Source organism: Topomyia yanbarensis, chromosome 3 (genome assembly GCF_030247195.1).
Source record: "Topomyia yanbarensis strain Yona2022 chromosome 3, ASM3024719v1, whole genome shotgun sequence".
In the NCBI taxonomy this organism is placed as follows: Eukaryota; Metazoa; Arthropoda; class Insecta; order Diptera; family Culicidae; genus Topomyia; species Topomyia yanbarensis.
In genome coordinates, this window is record NC_080672.1 from 415,115,687 (window position 1) to 415,138,414 (window position 22,728).

At 36.3% G+C, this 22,728-nt stretch overlaps 1 protein-coding gene across 4 annotated transcripts in view; it reads right to left on the bottom strand.

Moving 5' to 3' along the window:
• Positions 1-18,849, bottom strand: part of LOC131690754 (lysophospholipid acyltransferase 6) — a 143,567-nt gene extending 124,718 nt beyond the window's left edge. The window contains exons 1-2 of one of the 4 annotated variants that reach the window (XM_058976728.1): positions 18,710-18,849; positions 17,984-18,288 (exon numbers count right to left, since the gene is read on the bottom strand). In XM_058976728.1, the coding sequence (XP_058832711.1) occupies positions 17,984-18,082 (99 nt within the window). In that variant the 5' untranslated portion in view covers positions 18,083-18,288; positions 18,710-18,849. The other 3 variants (XM_058976729.1, XM_058976731.1, XM_058976730.1) reach the window with 3 other exon arrangements.
• Between the last annotated feature and the right edge of the window lie 3,879 nt (positions 18,850-22,728).

Here is a 22,728-nt window from a genome sequence, read left to right on the forward strand (position 1 = left end):
GATATCCATTGAAAATCTGTCTTGGGCAGTGCGCTAAGAAAGGTGCAGTCAAATGTTTCGATATTTAAACGTAAATGTATGCTCACATACTTCAACATTAAATCTTTCGTTTTACGATGGAAAAAGATAGGTTAATATTTAAAAGAAAATATCCGTTTGCAACCCAAAAACGCTGTCAATGTTTGAAAGATGGATTAATTATTGCATGACAATTTTTATTTGGTAGAACATATGCTGAGCACCTGTCGGATTATCGGGGATGAATTTGCTAGATATTTTGTACCAGTAACGTCGTGTAATTTTGAACTAATGTGTTGATTAACAGTGTATTTTGCAGGGCTTCGACACCACGAGCCGCTAGTGATTTTAAAAAGAATTGTGAGAAGAATTGATTTCGAGTGGCCCTTCTCTTCTCTGCTTCCTTGTACCTGATGGATTTGACCGTTCATCCGACATTCTGAAGACGTGGGACATGGTTATATGAAAAAAATAAAATTTGGCTCCGAGTAACTTTTTGGGTCCAAATTAGCTCCCAGAACAACTCTGCAAATTTTTAACTCGATCGGTGAAACTATATTTTTGCGCCCACAATTTAAAGTTTACATGGGATTTCGTATGGGAAAATTGTCTTTTGCAAATTAATTCTTCCGAGAGTCGCCCGTTATCTCCTAAAAATAAGTAGATGGCTGATTTTTATAGGAAATTTGTCAAGGAAATAAAGTCTAGAAGATTGCAAAACGATCTGATGATTTTAGAAAAAGTTATTAAGCAAAAACCGATTGATGCCCTGAAGATTGATGAAAATTTCACTTTTCTTAGCATCACTGCTTCTGACGATCTAATTATATACAAAAATTTTAACATCCTCTTAATATGTACAAAAAAGCCTCAATTTATCCCTCAAAACCTTGAGAAGTGACCAAATAGTATAGATAAACGATTTAGACACATTAAGAGAGAATTAAATCAAAATTGCGTATAATTGGATAACCAACAGCAGCGGTGCTAGAAAAAACGAATATTTTATGAATCATCAGAGCATCAATCGGTTTCTGTTTAATAACTTTTTTCTCAAGCGTCAGATCGTTTCGTGGTTTTCGAGACTTTGTTTCTTTGTTAAATTTTCTATAAAAGCCAAATAATGATTTATTTTTACGAAGTAATGGGCGACTCCTGGAGGAATTTTTTTGCAAAAGTTAATTTTCCCATACAAAATCCCATGTAAACTTTAAACAGTGGGCGCAAAAATATAGTTTCACCGATCGAGCTAAGAATTTGCACAGTTGTTCTAGGACCCAAATGGTACCTAAAAAGTTGCTCGGAGCTGGAATCTAATTTTTGTCCCACCCTAGTGTCCATTGTCCAACCCAAATATAGTTATAAAATGAAAAGATGAACAAGGTCTACATCTTAATCGCAATGTCATTATTATGATTTCCAAGAAGTTTGATATTTACAATAGATTAATACAAATTAAGCAACTCATTATTTTACATGTTTCAAACAAAAACACAAGCAGCGTGATAATTTAAAAAAAAAATAGCTAGGCCACATCTCAAATAGTTGTTCTCTCGTAATCGTAAAAATTTCAACATTCAATGTGGAATTTGTTCAGCATACTGATTTCAACAAGCAAACAATGTATTTGTCTGATTGGTGGGAAGATTGTCAAGAAGTTTTCGTAATAGTGACAACGAATCATCCGTGACCTGCCTAAAGGCGAAGGAGCTAGAGGGTTTAATATTTTTCTGGTGCTTGTATAACTTAAAGATTCACAAAAAAATGTTCCCCTTAATAACGGTACGTGAGTAGGAACATTTTGTCGTTTAACACGTATAAAGTTAGTAACAACATAACATAGCAACGAGATTGATTTCACTGTATGCCTTTCCAGTTTCATTCTGCTGGGTAGCTGCGAAATAGCTCACAAAACAAAAAAAAATAAAACTGAAGGTTAGATGATGTAATCGACAGCAACAACAAGCAACGGCTGCTATTATTGTGTACTACCAAGCAAGCTAGCTCTCATGATTTCGATGACGCGAACCAAACTCTGAACGCGCCATTGCTGCCATATCGAGAATTCAACAAACACCGCACACACGAATCTTATGAAGACTGCTTCCATTTGTTGAAACGCCGTTGTTGGCTGAAAGAAAACATCAGGTTCGACGCCACCTATGTTACTCGTGACAGTCGATGACTTGATGATGATGATCGGTGTTGGTAATAACCCCATTTTCTCGGGGATAATCTTCGTTTTCTTTTTACACTTCATTATACGATTCAGTTCTCGCTGATGTGAACCGATCTCGAGCTTAGCTGCTGGGTGTGGGAAAATGCAACCGTTCTTTGTGCAGGAGAGGATTGCTGCTTTCAAGGCGAACAGGTTGGCTGCTGCTGCTGCTGCTGCTGGCAGTGCGTTTATGGATCGATGGCGGTGCTGGATGGTTTCTGAATTCGAGACGCTGAGTCGACTATTGAGACATATTGATTTTAAGATGACCAGGGTATCTAGAGGAAAGAATATAGCTGAATAAATCGTCGGAATCAGATCCATAATTAATGAACTGCACAACGTCATAGAAGGGTAAGAAGTACCATGATATTTATTATAATTGAATAATCGTATAATTATTTAAAAGATTTACTTTAGATTAATTAGATAAGGTGTAAAACCTGTACAAAATTATTTAAATATAATATCTGAACAATATGCATGATGTGAATATTATTGAAAGAGCAGCCTCAACCATACATATGACAAATTGCTGGTAAAAACAAACGCTCATGAATAATAATTGTTCAATCTATTTCTTTATGCAAATCTGTATACATATAAATCAAGAGATATTATGAACGTATATAAGAATGCATATTTGCAACCATATACAGGGTGTTTGGTTCATGGTTAAGAATCTCTCGGGGGGTGATAGACTGCCATATTTGGAGAAATAAATTGTTCTACACATACCATCAAATCTCAACCGTAACAGAGTTATTGAACTTTTTGTGTAAAAACCCTATTTGTCTTAAAATACCTCTAACTTTAAAAGTATACTTTGTATTTTAAATATTTCAGTTCCATTCGAAAGGTGAGAAAATTTCCTATTCAATGGTGTTCTCATATCTTTTAATTAATTAGTTTTAATTACCTTTTATCTGTAAAGTAGTTAAAAGTTTGTGTTTTTGAGGAGGTTTTTGCTAATTTTCTCGAAATAATGAAGTATGATTATAGCAATATCCATTATCCAAAAGTTGGGTTTTAGGACAATTCATAATTTGTTCTTGGACGTCATATTTCTATCTCTTCTCATTTCTTTGTAATTTCATTACTATACTTTTCCTGTAACCGACTTGCAAGTGCTTAAAAGACTCTAATCTAAAAAATATGCTTTATATCGTTATTTACAAGATTTAATTGGAAAGCTGAGAAAATTTCCTATCAGTGTATGTACAAATATCTTTTAGTTAAGTGTACTAAATGATTTCTTACTAACGAAATAACTCAAAATTTGTGTTTTTTGGAGAGTTTTTTAATTATTCTAATTATTAATCAACAAAATTTATCGTTACTATTATTCATTTGATGTCCCTTAATGTTCTCTATAACTTTTTATTTGACACTTTGACTATATCTCTTTTCATTTTGCTGCTATTTAATAGTTAACACAGCGTGACCTCGCCACAAATGTAGTGGGTTCGAAATCGTTATTTTTGCATATGAAACGATGTGATAAAAACGATTTTGCGTCGAAACCAAAAGAGATAATTGAATGGAGTCAAAGAAAGAACTGTAGAACTTGCTGAGATGCATTATTTCCATGATAATAATGGTGATGTTTATTATTTACTATTTAAAGAAAATTAACGAAAATGCTAATAATAGCACTAACTTTAAACTAATTTACTTTTAAAAGAATATTAAATTCACTTAACTGAAAGGTATTAATACATTTTTCACTGTAGAATTTTCCTGGTTTTCGAATAAAAAGAAAAAAAAGTACAGTAAGTGCCATAATTTTTCTATTAGAGGTGGTACTAGTGAAAATGAGATAAAAATATCCAAGTTGAATAACCAAAAATCGTGAAAATAAGAAAAGGTAAGTGTATCATGTCAAAGAACGAATTAAGCAGCTCATCAAGACTAACGAGCTGAATTATTAAAATGATGAGGTTAACTATTAGGATTTTCAATAAATGAACGAAAAATCGTTTAAAATTGTTTAATTTTCAATAAATTACTTTGAAAAGGCTACTTAAACTCATTAGCTGAAACATGTGAGGGCATCACTCAATGCGAAATTTTCTCGCCTTTCGAATGGAACTAAAACATTTAAAATACAAAGTATACTTTTAAAGTTAGGGGTATTTTAAGACAAATAAGTTTTTTACGCAAAAAGTTCAATAACTCTGTTACGGTTGAGATTTGATGGTATGTGTAGAACAATTTTTTTCTCCAAATATGGCAGTCTATCACCCACCGAGAGATTCTTAACCATGAACCAAACACCCTGTATAAGAATGCAATGTTGCTACATATCCAGATTTAACATGAGCTTGTTCGACCACCTCTGGTTGCCACTCCCGTTACTGATCGAGACTAGCTGAATGGCTGGCGTTCAAAAGGGCCCACGCTCAAAACCTCTAGCGCCCTGGGTATGTATCCTGGAGGATTGGTGTCTTCAGCAAAGCGTATTGGATGGAAATGAGAATTATTTTGAAATCGTCGGATTTCATGTAGATAAGTAGAAACTGATCTAAATCAGTTCTATCTTTTGACAGAGGCGTTCTATCAAAAAACTTTCTTCGGCAAACTTGTTTGTTTTGATATTTTTAGCATATGTACCAAATACACGGTGTCTCTGGTAGAACAATATTTATACGAAAAAATCAGTATCACTGAAGTACTAGTGATAATCGAAAGCATAGATACTCCTCTTTCTTCTGAAACTAAATTTGAAATGTTCTATCGGGGGGTACAGAACAATATTTTTTTTAACGTTTTGATGATTATTTTTAAGACTGCGTTTCAATGAAAATATCAGATCAGAAGAATCTCACTTTTAAAGGGATGAATCTTTGGGCATTCAGTATCAGAAGGAGTGACTTATTACGTTAATAAATACCTCGGAAGACACCAATGACGGACATTTAGCCAATTTCGTGTTAATTGACATTTTAAATTTGAATAATATTTTTATCCGGTATATTTTTGGTCTCTGGTATTACCACAAACAAATCAATATCACTGATATATTCACTATTCGGAAACTTGCTTCTCTTTTAAACAAGGCAAGTTTTGAATTGTTTTTTCTAAGGATCCAGAACTTTTTGACATTGAAAATGTCTTACTGCACTATCTGGGGCAGGGTGTCATTCTAAAATCAAACGATGTCACGTTTTTGCGTCACTATTTTGAGCGCTAATAATAACTTAGTTATTCATAAACGTATTTCCATCTGATTAACACCAAACAATTCGGAATTAACTGAAATTATGTTGGGGACGACGACAGGTCTAGGCAGCCAGCGGTCAAGCGCTTGTGATGTCTCCTTTGATTGCTGTATTGATTTTGCCGATGACGTTATCCGTTATATAACTTTCTGCATTGCTCGGGCGAGCTCATTCTCTGGTCGAACGTCGGAGCGGAGACGATAGCAGTAGCCGACAGATATATTTAATGTATTTACACCGGCACACTCTCTTTTGCTCATTTCGATTTATTTAGGTACTCGTTCCGCATAAAAGATTAAAATATGTGCGTATCGAAAATGTTGAGCCCTAGTTAGCTCGACCCATATCGTAACCCTACCCATTGGGGCCGTACACAAATGACATAGCTTTTTTTCGGCGAATTTTGACCCCTCCCTCCCCCTCATAGCATTTTGTCACAATATTCCCCCTCGTCACAAATTTGCTACATCTCTCTAACCCCTAAAGTGCTACGTCATCTATACATGGCCCCTGGCACCGTACTGGCTAATGTTTAAAACGGTATGCTCGATCAATGCGTAATGGTAAAGCGAAAATCGAAGCGTGACTAAAATATTCGCTAATTTTTCGTCATTTAAACAAAACGAAAGAAATATATTGTAATTCAACTCGAAGTGGAACCTTATTGACTCAACAAAAGTAGGTTTCAAAGCAATTATTTAAATGCGCAATATTTTTTTAGCAATTATTTAAATGCGCAATATTTTTTTAGCTGTCATATATGTGCGGAAAATCTGTACATACTTTTAATATGATGACAAACGATGTAAAATGTTTGAAGTATTCGTAAAATATAAAGCTGTGTTTTTTTTCATTTCACGTATGATTGTATATATCCAAACACATAAAATATGTGCACGTTTCGTTGGCATCAAAAAACTCAATTGATGTGTGACAAGCCGGTTGTCAACGACTACTCGACAAAATGAATACTTTGTCCGACCACATCCATGAAGAGAGCAAACGTGCGATATTTCGATTTTTGTATCGATTTTGTGGGCTGATTTCGGCAAATTTAAGACTAAGAGAAACGAAAGCAATTAAATTGAAAGGTAGGTATTCTAGAACGAATCAGCTATAAACATTACACGAAAAACTAGGACTAGGCAGGCGCATATGGCCATGATCGAAAGGAAATGTAAAGAATCCATTGCCTTCTGCTGGTAGGAGTTGGGTTTTCCATCCAAGTTTACCCAATGGTCGTTGATAGAACATAACTCATCATCATGGTTTACCGCCGACGCCGCGAATTATATTGCACACTACATTTTTAATGTCGCCGTGGACGTGTCCTGCACACAACCCTTCAAGTTTTTTATTTTGGAAAAATAAATATCTATGTTTATATAATATGGATACTTTTACTCATTTGTACGTGGATCTAAACATTTTTTAACCTTTATGAATAATAGGTATCAGAAAATAAATTTTCAGTTTATGATGTATTTGTATTGTGTTCGTTGTATTCAATTACATAGTTATGTGTATGTATCTTTTGTTTGATATTTAAATTTAGAGAACATTTTTTCACAAAAGAAACTTTTTTGATCGAGAAGTCTTTTTATGTATGTCGACTTCAATGATTACAGTGTTTGTTAGTACATATCTTATAAGAACCTTGGCCTAGTATCTGCTTCCTATTTCCTAATATTTGCTCAATATTTCCTAATATTCAATGGTAAGTGAGATAAAACTATATTTGTGAATTAACCCTCCGAAATCGGTTGAAATTTTGAATACTTTCTCTTTGTATTTGCGATCAATACACTAAAATATTATTATATTTTACCTTGAAAATAGTACTATATAAAAAGGGTTATAAACATGTTGTCCTAACTTTTTAGAAATTCTTTAAATCTGCGAAAGAATACTCTTTTGTTTATATTTTATGTTATTGTAGTTTTTTTGCTCGGGTTTTTTTCTGACCCTCTTATTATTCAAAATAATATAACTTTCGGATTTCTCAGACCATTCTTTGATGAATTTAGATCCTTTGTTTCGTCGATTAATCATACCGAAGTACTTGATAAAGTGCACTTTGAAATTTCAGCTTTCCCATATTCCCTATAATAGAATTGCTACTTTGAACAAACATACAATTCCTAAAAACAGATAACACCCTGATGCTTCCAAATATTTTCTCGCTGACTACAAAACAGAACATGATTTTGCGGAAAATGTAATTTACTACTGAAATGTGGACCACTGATCTGATGTATTTCTAAAGAGAGAGTCTTTCGATCGTGTTCAAACTCGTAATTTTAAACGAAAACAAAACTAATTTTTCTTCGAGAGTCGTCCTACTGGAGCTGTAGAGCTAGGTTCTCGGAAGGGCTCCCCGTCAGAATCACATACTACAATTTGCAGACGAGACAGGCGAATGGCGCCCACTAAAACACTGCTTTAGGCCAATTGTAGCGGGCCGTGATTCTGAATGTGATATTCATTGTACGGTTCAGGTATGTGCGGGCGTAGGGACTCGCGACAGCGTGTATCATCGCGAACGGCTCGAGCATTTGTACGTTAACGTGTTCGATCGCGTGTGCGTTTGTATGTCGCGTGTGCTAACATGTATGTAACTTCGCGTGTATAAATTCTATTTTATAACCGCGTGTCTTTCGCATATTCGCGTGTTCTAGAATAATCGCGCGTGGACCGTGAATCTGATACTTATTTTTTCGTGTATGGTTCAGATTCTAGAAGAAAGTGGGTTCTTTCATATCACTAGAGTTCCCAGTCATGTCGCAGTAGAACGTGTGATCTAGTGAATATGAGCTTTATTTTTTGATAGGTCCAACTGGATGTATGGACCTAAGTTGCTAGAATGAAGAGTAAAGATTTCCGGATGTGACCGATTCATGATCTCGCGCGTTTGCAGGTTCGCGTTTGAGACCGCGTTTGTAACGTCGTATGTACTAAAACGTTCATATAATTACAGGAGTGTTATCAAGTAGCGTGATCGCGGACATATGTGTACGTGGATGATCGCGAAGGGCTTAAGTGTTTGCATGTGCTCGCGTGTAGGTGACTTCGCTTGTATAAATTCGATTTTGAAAGCCTGCGGCCATTCACATATTCGCGGACCGTCATTCATTTAGTTTTCGGTGTACGGATCACATTCTGACAGGGAGTGAGTTACCCCATATCACTAGAGTTCCCGGTCAGGTCGCCATGGAACGTTTATTTTTTTTATTAATTAATATGAACCTAGACTGTTGGTACCGAGGATAGAGACTTCCGAACGATCCCGACCCATTATGGCGCGAGCGCAGGAGTTTGTAGGTTGACGTTTGAGATCGCGTTGGTAAGTTTATGAGTGCTGAGACGTTTACCTTATCACCGGGGTGTAATCATGTTTGCGAGTGCGTGGGCGTAGGTTGCTTGGAAAATCGCGGGGGGCTCTAACGTTTGTACGCTTACGTGATTTTGTAACATATTTGCGTGTGTTCCTGAATGATCGCGCAAACCGTGAGTCTGATATCAAATTTTCAGTGTGCGGTTAAAACTCTGACAGAGATTGGGATCCCTTATATCGATAGGGTTCCCGGTCATATCGCCATGAGACCTGTTGTCTAATAGCTATGAGCGTATTTACTTAATTGGTCCAGCTGAAGGCATGAACCCAGGCTTCTAGGATCATGGACAGACTTCCGGACGTGACGTGATCATCACATGAAATACATACTTCAAACTCTACCAATACTTGAATAGCCAACCATCACACATAGCTCATCCTTTCTCAATTATATATTTGTTACTGGTTGATTGTTGGTTATGAGCGGGTAAATAGAGGAAAGGTATAGAACAGAAAAAAGGCTCATATCAACCCTGCCGGCCTTCTCGATACACCACTATTACCACTGATACTGAGTGTACAGATAACATGTGCGAGCGTAGGGGACGTCGCGATCGCGCGAGAGAGCGTTTATTTACGCAAGCTTGATGCCACGTTTATCAGATTATAAGTGCGTAGATGTGTGTGAACTATCGCGAATGCATGCTCATTTTTGTGCATCATCGTGAATTGATCGAGCGTATGTATGTTAACGTGTTCGATCGCGTGGATCTTTGTATGTCGCATGGCATACGGGCGTGTTCTTGCATTATCGGGTGTCATACTAGGTTGCGTTTCGGCTTCGCCTCATCAGAAACCGACACTAACGTATTGTCGGAATAGATTAGCGCCGGCTTGACGCAAATCCCTTAAAACTAAAACACACTATGTGTTTCAATCAAACGACTGATCAAACGTGATGTCCCGTTAGAGCAGAAGTTCTGTTTATGCCGATGAGACATAAGTGAAGCCGAAACTTGTCTTGGCTTAGCAGGCCTATGCGAAAGCACTATGCTATATTTCACCCTAAGGAGGAAAATTTGGTAAAAACCAAAATTTCTCACTAGGGTGAAAATTTGTTGGTATAAACCAGTCTTTGTACAGGAGGGCACACATAGTTTCGGCTTCACTTATGTCTCATCGGCATAAACAGAACTTCTGCTCTAACGGGACATCACGTTTGATCAGTCGTTTGATTGAAACACATAGTGTGTTTTAGTTTTAAGGGATTTGCGTCAAGCCGGTGCTAATCTATTCCGACAATACGTTAGTGTCGGTTTCTGATGAGGCGAAGCCGAAACGCAACATAGTATGAAATAAGGATTTGTGCACTCCTGTACAAAGACTGGTTTATACCAACAAATTTTCACCCTAGTGAGAAATTTTGGTTTTTACCAAATTTTCCTCCTTAGGGTGAAATATAGCATAATTATCGGGTGTGTTCTCGAATTATCGCGAGGACCGTGAATCTGATGCTTAATTTTCAGTGTGCGGTACAGACGCTAAAAGCAACTTTCTTTCCCATATTACTTGAGTTCCCAGTTATGTCGTGATGGAACGTATTGTCTAGGGAAATGAACGTAATTTTTTATTGATGCAACTGAAGGTATGGACCGAAACTGCTAGTGCTGAAACGCTCACTTAATCACCGGAGTGTTAACATTCATACGAAATCGTGGCCGTAGGTCTGCGTGGATGAGCGCAAGGAGTTCAATCATTTAAATGTTAACGCGTTCGTCGCGTGTGCTAGCGTGTTTGTAACCTCGTGTGTAAAATTTGATTTTATAACCGTGCGGCATATTCGCGTGTGTTCTTGGATGATCGCGCGGACTGTGAATCTGATGCTTAATATGGATGTATGGCTCAGATACTAGAAGGGAGTGAGTACCCTCGTATCACTAGAGTTCTCCATTATGTCGCTCCGAACCTTGTTGTCTAGTGTATATGAGCGATTTTTTATGGATGAAAGCATGAAACTAGGCGGCTAGCACCGACACTAGGGGCTTCCTGACGTGAAGGATTCATGATTGCGTTGGGACACATGTTTGTATAATCATACTTGAGAACAAGTTTATGAATTCGCAGTTGTTGAACAGTTTACTCAATCACAGAGGCGTTTTTATATTTGTCACGAGTGTTGGTTTGCGTGGATGATCGCAGTTGCATGTTTGTGTTTGTGACCAATGTTGTACTATCGGACAGAGTTCGAGCGTTTGTATGTTAACGAGCTTGATTGTGTCGGCGTGTGCGTGTAGCGTGTATGTAACTTCGCTTGTATAAATTCGTTTGTTTAATCTTTTACTTACATATTCACGTGAGATTTTGAATGTTCGCGCGATGCACGATTTCGGTTCAGATATAGAAGGAAGTTATTTCTCCATATCTTAGAGTATCCGGTCATGGCGCCCTGAGACTTCTAGTTTCTGAGTTTTTTTTTGAGACGCGACTGAAGGTCTCCGGACGTGAACGATTCATGATCACGTGGAAACCGGCGTTAATAGAGACCACGTTGATGATTTCGTAAGTGCTAGCATATTAATTTGATCCCCGGAGCGTTTTATATATGCGTGATCGCGGGCGTAGGTGTGTGCGGATTACATGTTCGCAGGCTTGACCAGATTTATATTATCGCGAAGGTCGCAAGCGATTCTAGGGTAACGTGTTTGATCGCATGGATGTTTTTTGCCGCGGATGCTAACATGCGCATAACTTCGCGTGTTTGAATTCATTTTATATAACCGTGTAGTTGCTTGTATATTCGCGTGGGCTTTAAGATGCTCGCACGGGCCGTTATTCTTAGAAAGTGAGCTCCATACTCACTAAAGTCCCCAGTGCAGCCTGAAACTTATAATCTAGTGTATATAATTTCCCTATTTTATAGTGGGAACTCTCGAACGAGTGTGATTTATGATGTCGTGAGAGCGGGCTTTTGTATGTTAGTGCTTGAGATCGCGGAAGATCGGGAAGATTTCATGATTGCAAGATCATGGGCGTAGGTTTGCGTGATTGATCGCGTTTACGGCCGGATTTGTAGTATCGCAAAAAGCCCGAGTGTTTGTATGTAATTGTGTGCGTTCTTGTTATCGTGTGGGTATTTGTATGCTGCATATGCTAGCACGTTTGTAATTTTGCATGTACTGAGGCGTTTAGTCGTTTCCACATTCCCATGTGCAGGGTTAGTTCGAAATATTGCTAAAACTTGCAATGGTTTTCTGTGAAAATTCTGGGAAACTTCTCATGCATTGTCAACCTGAATCTTTTATCAATAAGCTAAACCAGTGATTCTCAACCTGTGGTCCGCGGACGCCATGACATGCCTACGTTAAAACCTAGATTCTAAATATTTGGAGGAGGATAAAATTGAGGTTCGTTTGCACGATCTAGCGTGGGCATTAAACCACAGCACATTAAGATTGATTTCAAAATACGGAGAAGTGGAATTTGTTACAAATGCTACTTGCGGAAAAAATCAGTGACGCTCACAACGGCGTTAGTGTTGCTTAAATACGATTACTAAATGACGTCCACCTACTCTGGTCAGATTGCTACATGCCATTACGGGAAACAATGCTTCGAAATCGCTAAGAAAAATCACCCTACTACAACCAACACCAAAAACAGTTTTTAACAGTTGATAAGACACAATCAATTGGCCAACCAACAACTGATGCACTGATATATAGGGGAGAGGGGGTAACAATGAAACACATTTTTTATACGATTTCATTTTGATGATAATACATGTTATTTGTGTAGCTAAAAGTGATACATAGTTTCACTCTGTTGTTAACTAATGCATATATATTTTCTAGCTGGTAAAATTCACGGGAAATAACTTTTTTTGGGTAATCAACAGTCGGTGGTAAAATGTACCAGTGAGCCCCATGGGTAGGAACTATGAAACACGACGTCGTCTACAGTGAAATATTCTACTTGCGAATTTCATTCTTTTGTTTTGACAAATAAAGATCCTAAAGCTTCCTATTAAAGTTATTTTGAGACGCAAATTGTTTGTTTCCGCAAGATATCACTATATCATCGCGTAATATCGGACCATCATATATGCATATAAGATGCAATCCGGAAAGAGGCGATAATTTCTACAAAACTTGCCCAAATTGACAAACTTTCCATTTAATGAAATGTATTTATCGTGGAAAATCGGAACCCATTCACATTTTAATATAGATCACAAAGACAAGAAATTTTCACTGTTCCCCATATATCATCGTTTCACAGCTACCCAATGGCTCTATTTATGAAGATTGTCAAATTGCACAGAACCATGACAAGTTACCAAAAAACTTTGTTCGCGGCAAATGTTGAGCATAAAATTTGCTACAAATAACAGTAGAATAAACATTTTTCTGACGAACGGTAACTCATAAAAATGAAATAATGATTTTTATGGCAAATTTACTCTGACTGTTATAAAACAAACAAATATCCATTAAAAGAGATAGAGTTATCAGAAATCTTCCAAAATATAGTAACACGTGTAAAGAATTAGAAACCATGAAATATGAGGGAATGAGACAATTATGTTCATGCATTATGATTTTATTGCGATTGTTTCATAGTTCCTGCTGATCCACCGTTACCCTCTCTCCCCTATATATATATATATATATATATATATATATATATATATATATATATATATATATATATATATATATATATATATATATATATATATATATATATATATATATATATATATATATATATATATATATATATATATATATATATATATATATATATATATATATATATATATATATATATATATATATATATATATATATATATATATATATATATATATATATATATATATATATATATATATATATATATATATATATATATATATATATATATATATATATATATATATATATATATATATATATATATATATATATATATATATATATATATATATATATATATATATATATATATATATATATATATATATATATATATATATATATATATATATATATATATATATATATATATATATATATATATATATATATATATATATATATATATATATATATATATATATATATATATATATATATATATATATATATATATATATATATATATATATATATATATATATATATATATATATATATATATATATATATATATATATATATATATATATATATATATATATATATATATATATATATATATATATATATATATATATATATATATATATATATATATATATATATATATATATATATATATATATATATATATATATATATATATATATATATATATATATATATATATATATATATATATATATATATATATATATATATATATCAAAACTAACTTCTGTCCTAACAACGAAAGAATAACGATTGGTATAGTATCTCCAAACTAACAACCGGCACAATAATTGCCGATGAAGAAATATTCACAACAGCGAACATCATAAAAGTTGTAGCGATCGACGGACGTGAATGATAACGCGAAAATAGACAAATGGGCTGGTTCCTATGCTGTGGCACACAACACAGCTAATGCATCACCGCCAAGAAAAAGGTTCCCAACACCTGAAACCTTGTTGTCCGCAGTAACGTTGTGTTTTTCTTTATCTTTACATAATTTAAAATATGAAAGTTCCATGGCTTGATTATTCAACGCATTGAGTCATATCAAAAATAACAACAATAAACATTTAAATTTATGTTACGCTGTAGGGGTTTACAACTATTCAGGATGATTTCGAAGTGGTCCGCGTTAAGAAAAAGGTTGAGAACCGCTGGGCTAAAAAAATCGTTTCTTTTTTGAAAATATTTAGAGCCTTTAAATTTATTTTAAAATTTTACATCCCAAAATATTTTCGACAAAATGTTATAATGGTTGCATTAACCCTTAAAGGCGCAAATCATTTTTTTTTCGAATTTTGTGAAAATTGTCTCACAGCTTTATTACGTTGCCGCGATGATTTTTAGACTTTTGAAACAACATTGCGCATTTAAGGGTTAACGAATGTATTTTGGATCGAGTCCGACACCCGTTAGCTGTCGTCATTGTGAATGATCACATTTGTTCTAGACAGCGATCCGTCATAATGCAGAATAAGGCTGATTAACAAAAATAATTGTCTGATGACCTTTTTACCGCATCGTCTGGCCGTGTATCCACAAGCTTCTCATTCGACTAACGAACGATGAATGAAGTACTTAGCAACAACAATACATGCAAGACTTAGGGTAAAGTGCTTATTTTCACCATACTAAGCAGGGTGTCCCACTAATTTATTAATTTCTTGGCCTACAATCAATGGAATGCGTAAAAATTGCTTCGTTGTTAAGAGCCAAGATAATAACACAAATGCGCTGAAAACAGTGAAATTCTCGTGTTTGAGCGCTACGAAAACTCGAATCGAGTGTCCCTATTGTTGTGCTACCATTAGACTCAATGTGTTGCAGACACTGCTCTAATCATCGGCTTCAAATCCCTAGTAACAATTGAGCTTTTATGGTAGTTTTATAGCCACTGATAAAACTTAGATTGCACTTATAGCTTGCTATAAAATTTCAATTATTACTTGGGATGGGTAGCGTGATAATGGAAACATGGGGAAAAGGGGATCGTCACCCTATATAACTTCCTAATATTCGAATAGGTCTCTTAGATGGACCATATCGCCAACTCTGCCTGAAATACACTGCCAAATTTCGGGTTAGTTTGATGTTAAATGAAAATGTTAGGGAGATTTTGATAAAACTGACTGTCAAAAATAAAATTCGCTCCAAACCCACGCGATGCGTAAAATTGAAAACATAAAACGCGCCGAATCTGCTAACAACGCGAAATCCGGTTTTCGAGGAGCGACCGTAACAACCTTGCGATATGCAAAAGTTTGGGTGTATTATTAAAACAATTGACTAGTAGGGTAGCCGAGCCCTTATCCATCTCATTTGTCAGGATGTCACACAATTTCGTTGATAACACTTAGATTGACTGGTTTGCACCAAAATTGGTATCCTCATCTTTGCATCGTTCCTAAGAAGCAGCGCAGTTAAAATTTTTGCCTGAAAAATGCAAACTGCTCGCGTTTGATCGAAGCGAAAAGTCGAGTACAACGTAGCCTTATTCATCCTGCCATTTGAGCTAATGCGTTGAATAGAGATAGCATATACTGCTCTAACTAATGTGTTGAATGGGAGGGATGAATAGAGTAGCTAAGATGAATTAGGGAGCAGTAACCCTAAGTAGGAATACACATCCACCAGCCAGCTATGAATACATCTGTATCAATGAGAATAAACCATGCCAGTCGAAGGCCACCAATAACTGTGAATGTGAATATACTATTTAAAGAAAGAGCGATTTCATGTCCAGTGCTCTGAAAATGCCGTTTAATATATACATTACCCATTGATTGAAAACATGAAACATCACCCATCTTCCTACTTATATTAAACAAGGCGTAGTTTCGCATATATCAGTTATTAACTCATCATATCGGTACTGAGCAAACAACAAAGATCAAATAAGTGCCCAGTCGATCTGGGTTCAATCTCAGACCAAGGTCGTTGAGATTTTTCAAGTTGAAACTCTGTGGTGATGTCTTCCTTCGGAAGGGAACTATAAAGCCGATGGTTCCGGCCCACGTGTTGATTGCTAGGGTCAAGATAGTGGAGTCACCTCTCGGACGTTGGTGATAGGCACTTAGTTGGAGACAGAGCCTACAGAAAATATTTTAAAAAAAAAATCTGCGATCGTACTGAGTACCGGTAGGTTAAAACTAAGCCGCTTCTAACACTGCGAAAAAAACACCTATTCAAAATAACATGGAAATAGTTTTTCATGTTACCTTAACCTCAATTAAATTAACAGTCCGAAAAAACAGACAACTAACGAAAATATTGGATATTTGCCGAGTTGGATACGTCAATTCAACCTGTACAGAGTACTACTATGCTCTACTCAATTCAAAACTAGCTTAACAAAAAAAAAACGAAAAGCTCAGTTTATACGACTGTGGGTCAGCCATGCTGCTGTTGTTAACTAATTAAACGGGTAAACCAAAGTATCCCGAACTTTCCCGCAAATTGCACAAAACTCGCACCGCAAAATTTTAATTAACTTTTCGTTCTTTTATTCGGCAAACAGAAACAACGGAAACTGTTTCTGTTTCACAATATCATGTTAGACATCTACAACGCATTGAAATGAGAGAAGAAAATAAGTTCCGTCAACTTCGGTATATGTATCTGTATATATATAGTTGCCAACATCCTTTGAAAGAATTCGGAACGCAAAAGGAATCTCATCATTGTTATGAACTTGGTGAAAACTTGCGGGCGCATTTCTCGAACTGTTCTGCTAACTATATATGAGAGCTTTATTATAGATAGGCATCCCGGCAAGAAAATTTTGAATAAATTCGGTGGATTTTTCTAAGCTCAGGCTGATCAAATTTTTAATTACGTACTTTAATTAACATTAAACTAGAGCTCTAGGTTGGATAAATTGGAAATTTGAACCTAAAAAGTTTGAACACGAAAAAACGAATGTATAGAAAAAAAATCCTATTTTAGTAGTCCAACCGAGTAATGGCACAGGTCATAGTCTTATGGATGGGACGAACTAGTTTTGATATTTTTCGTGAAATTTTCTAAACAAAGCGTTTAGTCTCAATTGCGCATTTAAATTTTGTGGATGATTAACAATTTAATTCACCGTAGAACTTATATTTGACAAAAATGCAAACGGGGCGGTTAGGGTGTAATAGGTAGTTTAGTCAATACTAATCTACATCAAACAAGAATGTAATCAGCATGTCTCTTTTTCACACTACATCATTGCAGCATCACGTAAAACGTAAATTCTAAATAAATCTTGTTCGATAGAAGCTCGAACATACGACGGTTGACTTGAGAGAACAATGTCATACCTCAACTGTAATGATGAGTCACACAAACGATACTAACTCCCTCCCACGCAGTGAGAATACCCCTACAAGGCAACCGGAAGGATGGCACGTAACAAGTGACTTTTTTGTGCAGAATAATCTCCCAAAGGATGACAGAATGAAAAAGTGTCCCATATTGTCCATATTGACAAATAAGTATAGGTAGTAGGCCTACTCACCAAATCAACCGACAATCCGCACAGATCGGCCAGCCAGGTAAAAACTCGGCTGCCATCGTAGTAGGCGTTGGTTCCGACGATGTTAGCTATTTGTTGCATTGTTGTTGGTGTGCTGCTTCTTGCGGGTGGGGCTTCCGCCACCGGCACCGCCTTCAGCTACCCGATCAACGGCGGAACAGACGTAAGTAATCCGCTGGCTTCCTTAGCACTCGCAGCTAGATACAACTTTATAGTTAAAAACAAACTTTCTCGTCTCAAACAGGAACTTTTCTTCCAGGTTCCAGAAATCTCGGATTCTTCTCACTCTGAAAAATATAGCAAACAAGTAATGACACACCTTCCACAACCCAAATTATCCGAGGGTGATGGTAAGGCAAGGGGGTTGTTTTTTATTTTATTTTCGTCTTCACGTTCACACTCTCGACGGAAAATTCTTTACGTAATCTGTGTGCCCGTTTCACCTATAATTTTACTTTCTCAAAACTTCAACACCGAAATTAGAAGATGCTCCATCGCTATGACACTGTCAAAACAAACGCGTCTCATCCTGAGCGAACGGATTGCGATTACAAATAACACTATCCAATGACACACAGGAAATTTGTGATCACATCCCGAGAGAATGAAGTGAGGAACGGTATTATTTTTGTTCTTTTGACCGCACCAGCAGTAACAATGACAACAAAACTAATTCGCGACGCCTTGGTTAGAAAGAGAGATCCGTACACAAATTCAACACCCAACAGCAGCCCGTTAAAGCGCGCTGACCGCAGTGCAGACGCTTTTCCTATTACTATGGATGTTTTCCCTGCGAAACAACCCGCACCGTTCGGACTTTTCATTCGAACTGATCAGAAAATATTGTTATTGTTGCGTTTGTGTGCGGATCGGTCAAAAGTCGCGTGAGTTTCCCAAAGATGGCGGAAAATGACAGCACCGTATGGCTTGCCAGAGACGAATCCAGGATGAGTGCCAGCTTTAAGCACGATGTGATGGGGAAGGTGTGCACATTTTAAACTGCCACGGACAAATTAACTACACTGAGAAACAAAAATAAGCATAGTTAGCATACTTTCTATTCCTGTCTCTTTTCTTCTTCTGTGATTTTTATGCATTTTCATGTATATACTTCTAGTAAGCATTCAATGAGTGGATAGACCGAATATATACAATGCATAAAATTTACAGCAGAAGAAACGAGAAGCAGATTGAAAAGTATGTATAACAAATTTGCATCAAATTATAAAAAAATGCATTTAATTTTTTGCATCAACTTTGCACTCCCTCGCACAAAAGTTTGTTTAACAAACGTCCTACGCTGATTCACTTTGTTCGACGTTTTGTTGAATGTAGGGCTAATTTTTTGTAGGGTTTTGACGTCTTACACGCAACGCAAAATACATTATGAATTTCTATTTTGATGGAAAGAAATGCATTTAATCTAGCTGATTTTTAAAAATGCATCGCAAGTGATCTGCCCCTAGGCCACAACCCAGTCACCAAATTTTCTGGCAGAGACCACTCTGCTAGATTTCTGTCAGTCTTGGTATGGCAGACCTGTCAGATTTCTGCGCGCATCCTGTCGGGTTAGTTGAGCTAGGGCGAACTCGGTTTTTCGCTCGCGTTTTCTGGCAAATTTTGACAGGAACCGAGTAAAACCCTGGCATAGGTCGGACATAAACTGTTCAAAGAACCTGGCAATTCCTACCAGTGAGAATTTAGCACGAATCGAGCAAAACATCTGACAAAGATGTGGTAGGAAGCGTACAGAGATCTTGGCCGTACATTCCTGGCTAGATCCTGGATAAAAGTGAGCAGGAGTTAGCAAAAGTTGAGCAAAGCGAAATTGATTCTGGCAAAGTTTCTGCCAGTATTTTACGCGATTTGTGCGAGAATTCTGACAAAGAATTCGTACAAAAGCAACAACCGTTTCTAACAGAAGCGGTTAAACCGAGGGGCAGGCACTAAATCTTCAATACAACGCAGTGCAAAAAGTAGTACTTAATTAGTTACTTTAAGTACCATATAGTACATTAAATACCGCAAATATTCAAAAAAGTGCGTGTCAAATTCGTTGTACTTGAATTACAGAAAATATTTTAAGTACAGTAACTTCGTACTTAAAATGCGCAAAATATTTTTATTACCGTCAATATGTACTTTAAATACTTTAAGTACTCACACATCGACGTAAATTACAGTAAGTACCTCATTAAGTACAACAGAAGTAGTAGTGCAAATTTTCATTTTCAAATGCCAACTTTCAGCTTAATCAAACGTAACCATGATTCAAATTCAAAGCCTCCCTTAATCATTCACTTTCAAGTTGGCGGAATTTTCATAACCAAACCGTACGTCTTCATTTCAAATTGATGCTTTAACATTCACCAACCAAAATTGTCATCTGCTCTGTAGATGCCTGTTTAGGTTAAATGTTGACATATTTTGCGTTTTCAAGCTTACATGAACAGTAAGAAGTATGTTCAAAGTAATTTTGCTTGAAAGACCTAGTCAATATCCCAGTACAGAGATATTCACAGGATAAATGAAATCGAAAATGAATGGGAAATGATTGAGCAGCTCGACTGTTCGAATGAATGATGTAAACGAATAACTGCGAATTGAACATAGTAGGGCATGATTTGAGATTTGTTCTTCCTTCAAGTTCAAAACAACCTGGTGTAAGTTTGCTGCTCTGAACAGAAATATTTTTAAATACTTTCATCATTGACTTTAATTATATTCAAAATATGTTTGATATTTTCAATACGACGCACTCAAACCTGCTAGTGCTTGCCCCACGGGTTAAACTCTAACCGATGCTGCTCACTGTTAGCCAAAATCCAGCGAGGAATGCACGGCCAGGATTTCTGTGCGCTTCCTGCCAAAACAAATTATATTAACTGTAGCAAAACCACTTAGTTAACCTACGTAAACGTACAAAATACAAAACAAATACGTTATCCAGAATAAATCGATGAAAATAACAGCAGAAACGGAGCCAAACAGCGTTTCGGTAAACACACACAATTTTGCTCGATTCGTGCTAAATTCTACCAGGTAGGCATAGCCATGATCTTTGCACGGTTTCTTTCCGATTTATGCCAGGGTCTTGCTCGTGAAAGTTTGCCAGAAAACACGAGCGAATCCTAGCTCGCCCTAGTTCAACTAATCCGACAGGATACGCGCAGAAATCTGACAGGGCTGCCAAACCAAGACTGACAGAAGAAATTGTGGTCTCTGCCAGAAAATTTAGTGATTGGGTATTAGTATTGTCAAGAACAAAACGAGAGATTCCACTCAGTCGAGGTGTAGTAAGGTACTTTTGAGTTGTTTGCGGTATACTCAAAATTAGGTAAATTAAACTTAAATTTAAATAAATTGAACTCAAGGTTGAGTTATGATTTTTACCGTAGTTAAATAGAAACTACCTACAACACGTTTTACCTTCGTGCACGATACCCCGAGATTCAGTCAAAAGTACTCAATAGGGTGTCCCAAAATGACATCATGTTAAAAAAGTCATCGGGCTCACTTCTTAAATGAAAGGTTAGGGTATTAGGACCACTTTCTTCTTCGGAGTGAGTTTTCTAAAACACTTCCTACTGGTGGCGACTTTTGATTTTTTGAAAAATGGGCCGATTTTGGATAAAATTTCAAATTTATGCCTGCTGAAGTGGTCCTGAACTGTCTTAGATATTATTTCAGCATTTTTTATTTTTTTTGGGATCCAAACGGAGAAGTTTGGTTAGTTAGTTTGTACAAATTTGGAATTATAAGAGCGGCAGAGCCATTTAAACTTAGTATCTAACAAAAACTTAAAAAACTCATACCCCATTAGCCATAGCTATACACTTTCTTCAGCAAAATTACTCCCCTGAATTCGGCTCAACTATATAAAGTGTCTTCTGTACTTTTAAAATTTTGTAGATACCCAGTTTTGAAGAAAAAATACTGAAAAACACCCAAAATTTCACTTTTTACTAAGTTTTAATGGCCCTTCCGCTCTTATAATTCCAAATTTGTACAAACTAACTAACCAAACTTCTCCGTTTGGATCTCCAGAAAAATAAAAAAATGCTGAAAAAAATCTAAGACAGTTCAGGACCACTTCAACAGGCATAAATTTGAAATTTTATCCAAAATCGGCCCATTTTTCAAAAAATCAAAAGTCGCCACCAGTAGGAAGCGTTTTAGCAAACTCACTCCGAAGAAGAAAATGGTCCTAATACCCTAACCTTTCATTTAAGAAGTGAGCCCGATGACTTTTTTAACATGATGTCATTTTGGGACACCCTAGTACTCAATTTTAGGTAGTTTTTCGTTTGCGTGTAGGATGACTTAGGGCCGATTTCTTCACCCTCGCTTACCGTTTAAGCAGGGTTTAAACGTACTGGTGAACCTGGTTTAAAAGTTAAGCGAGGGTGAAGAAATCGGCCCTTAATCTTAGGCTGTTGACGTACACGCTTATCCTCAGCTACTCATTATAACTAAAACGCTTTTACTCAAAAATGAGTAACATTTTGTAGCGGTCATGTCATATTCAGCAATATTTTTCAAATTTAGTAGAACCAGTCTGATTTGTTTGCGCCAAGAGTTAGACAACCTACCGTTTATCGACTCTTGCGCAACACCCTAGCAAATACTCCTCTCCGCGAGGGGAAGAAATTAAATTGCCTGTTGAGATTCTCCTGAAGACGAAAACCATGACGATCCTCGCTTGGAATGCATGATGGAAAGGGACA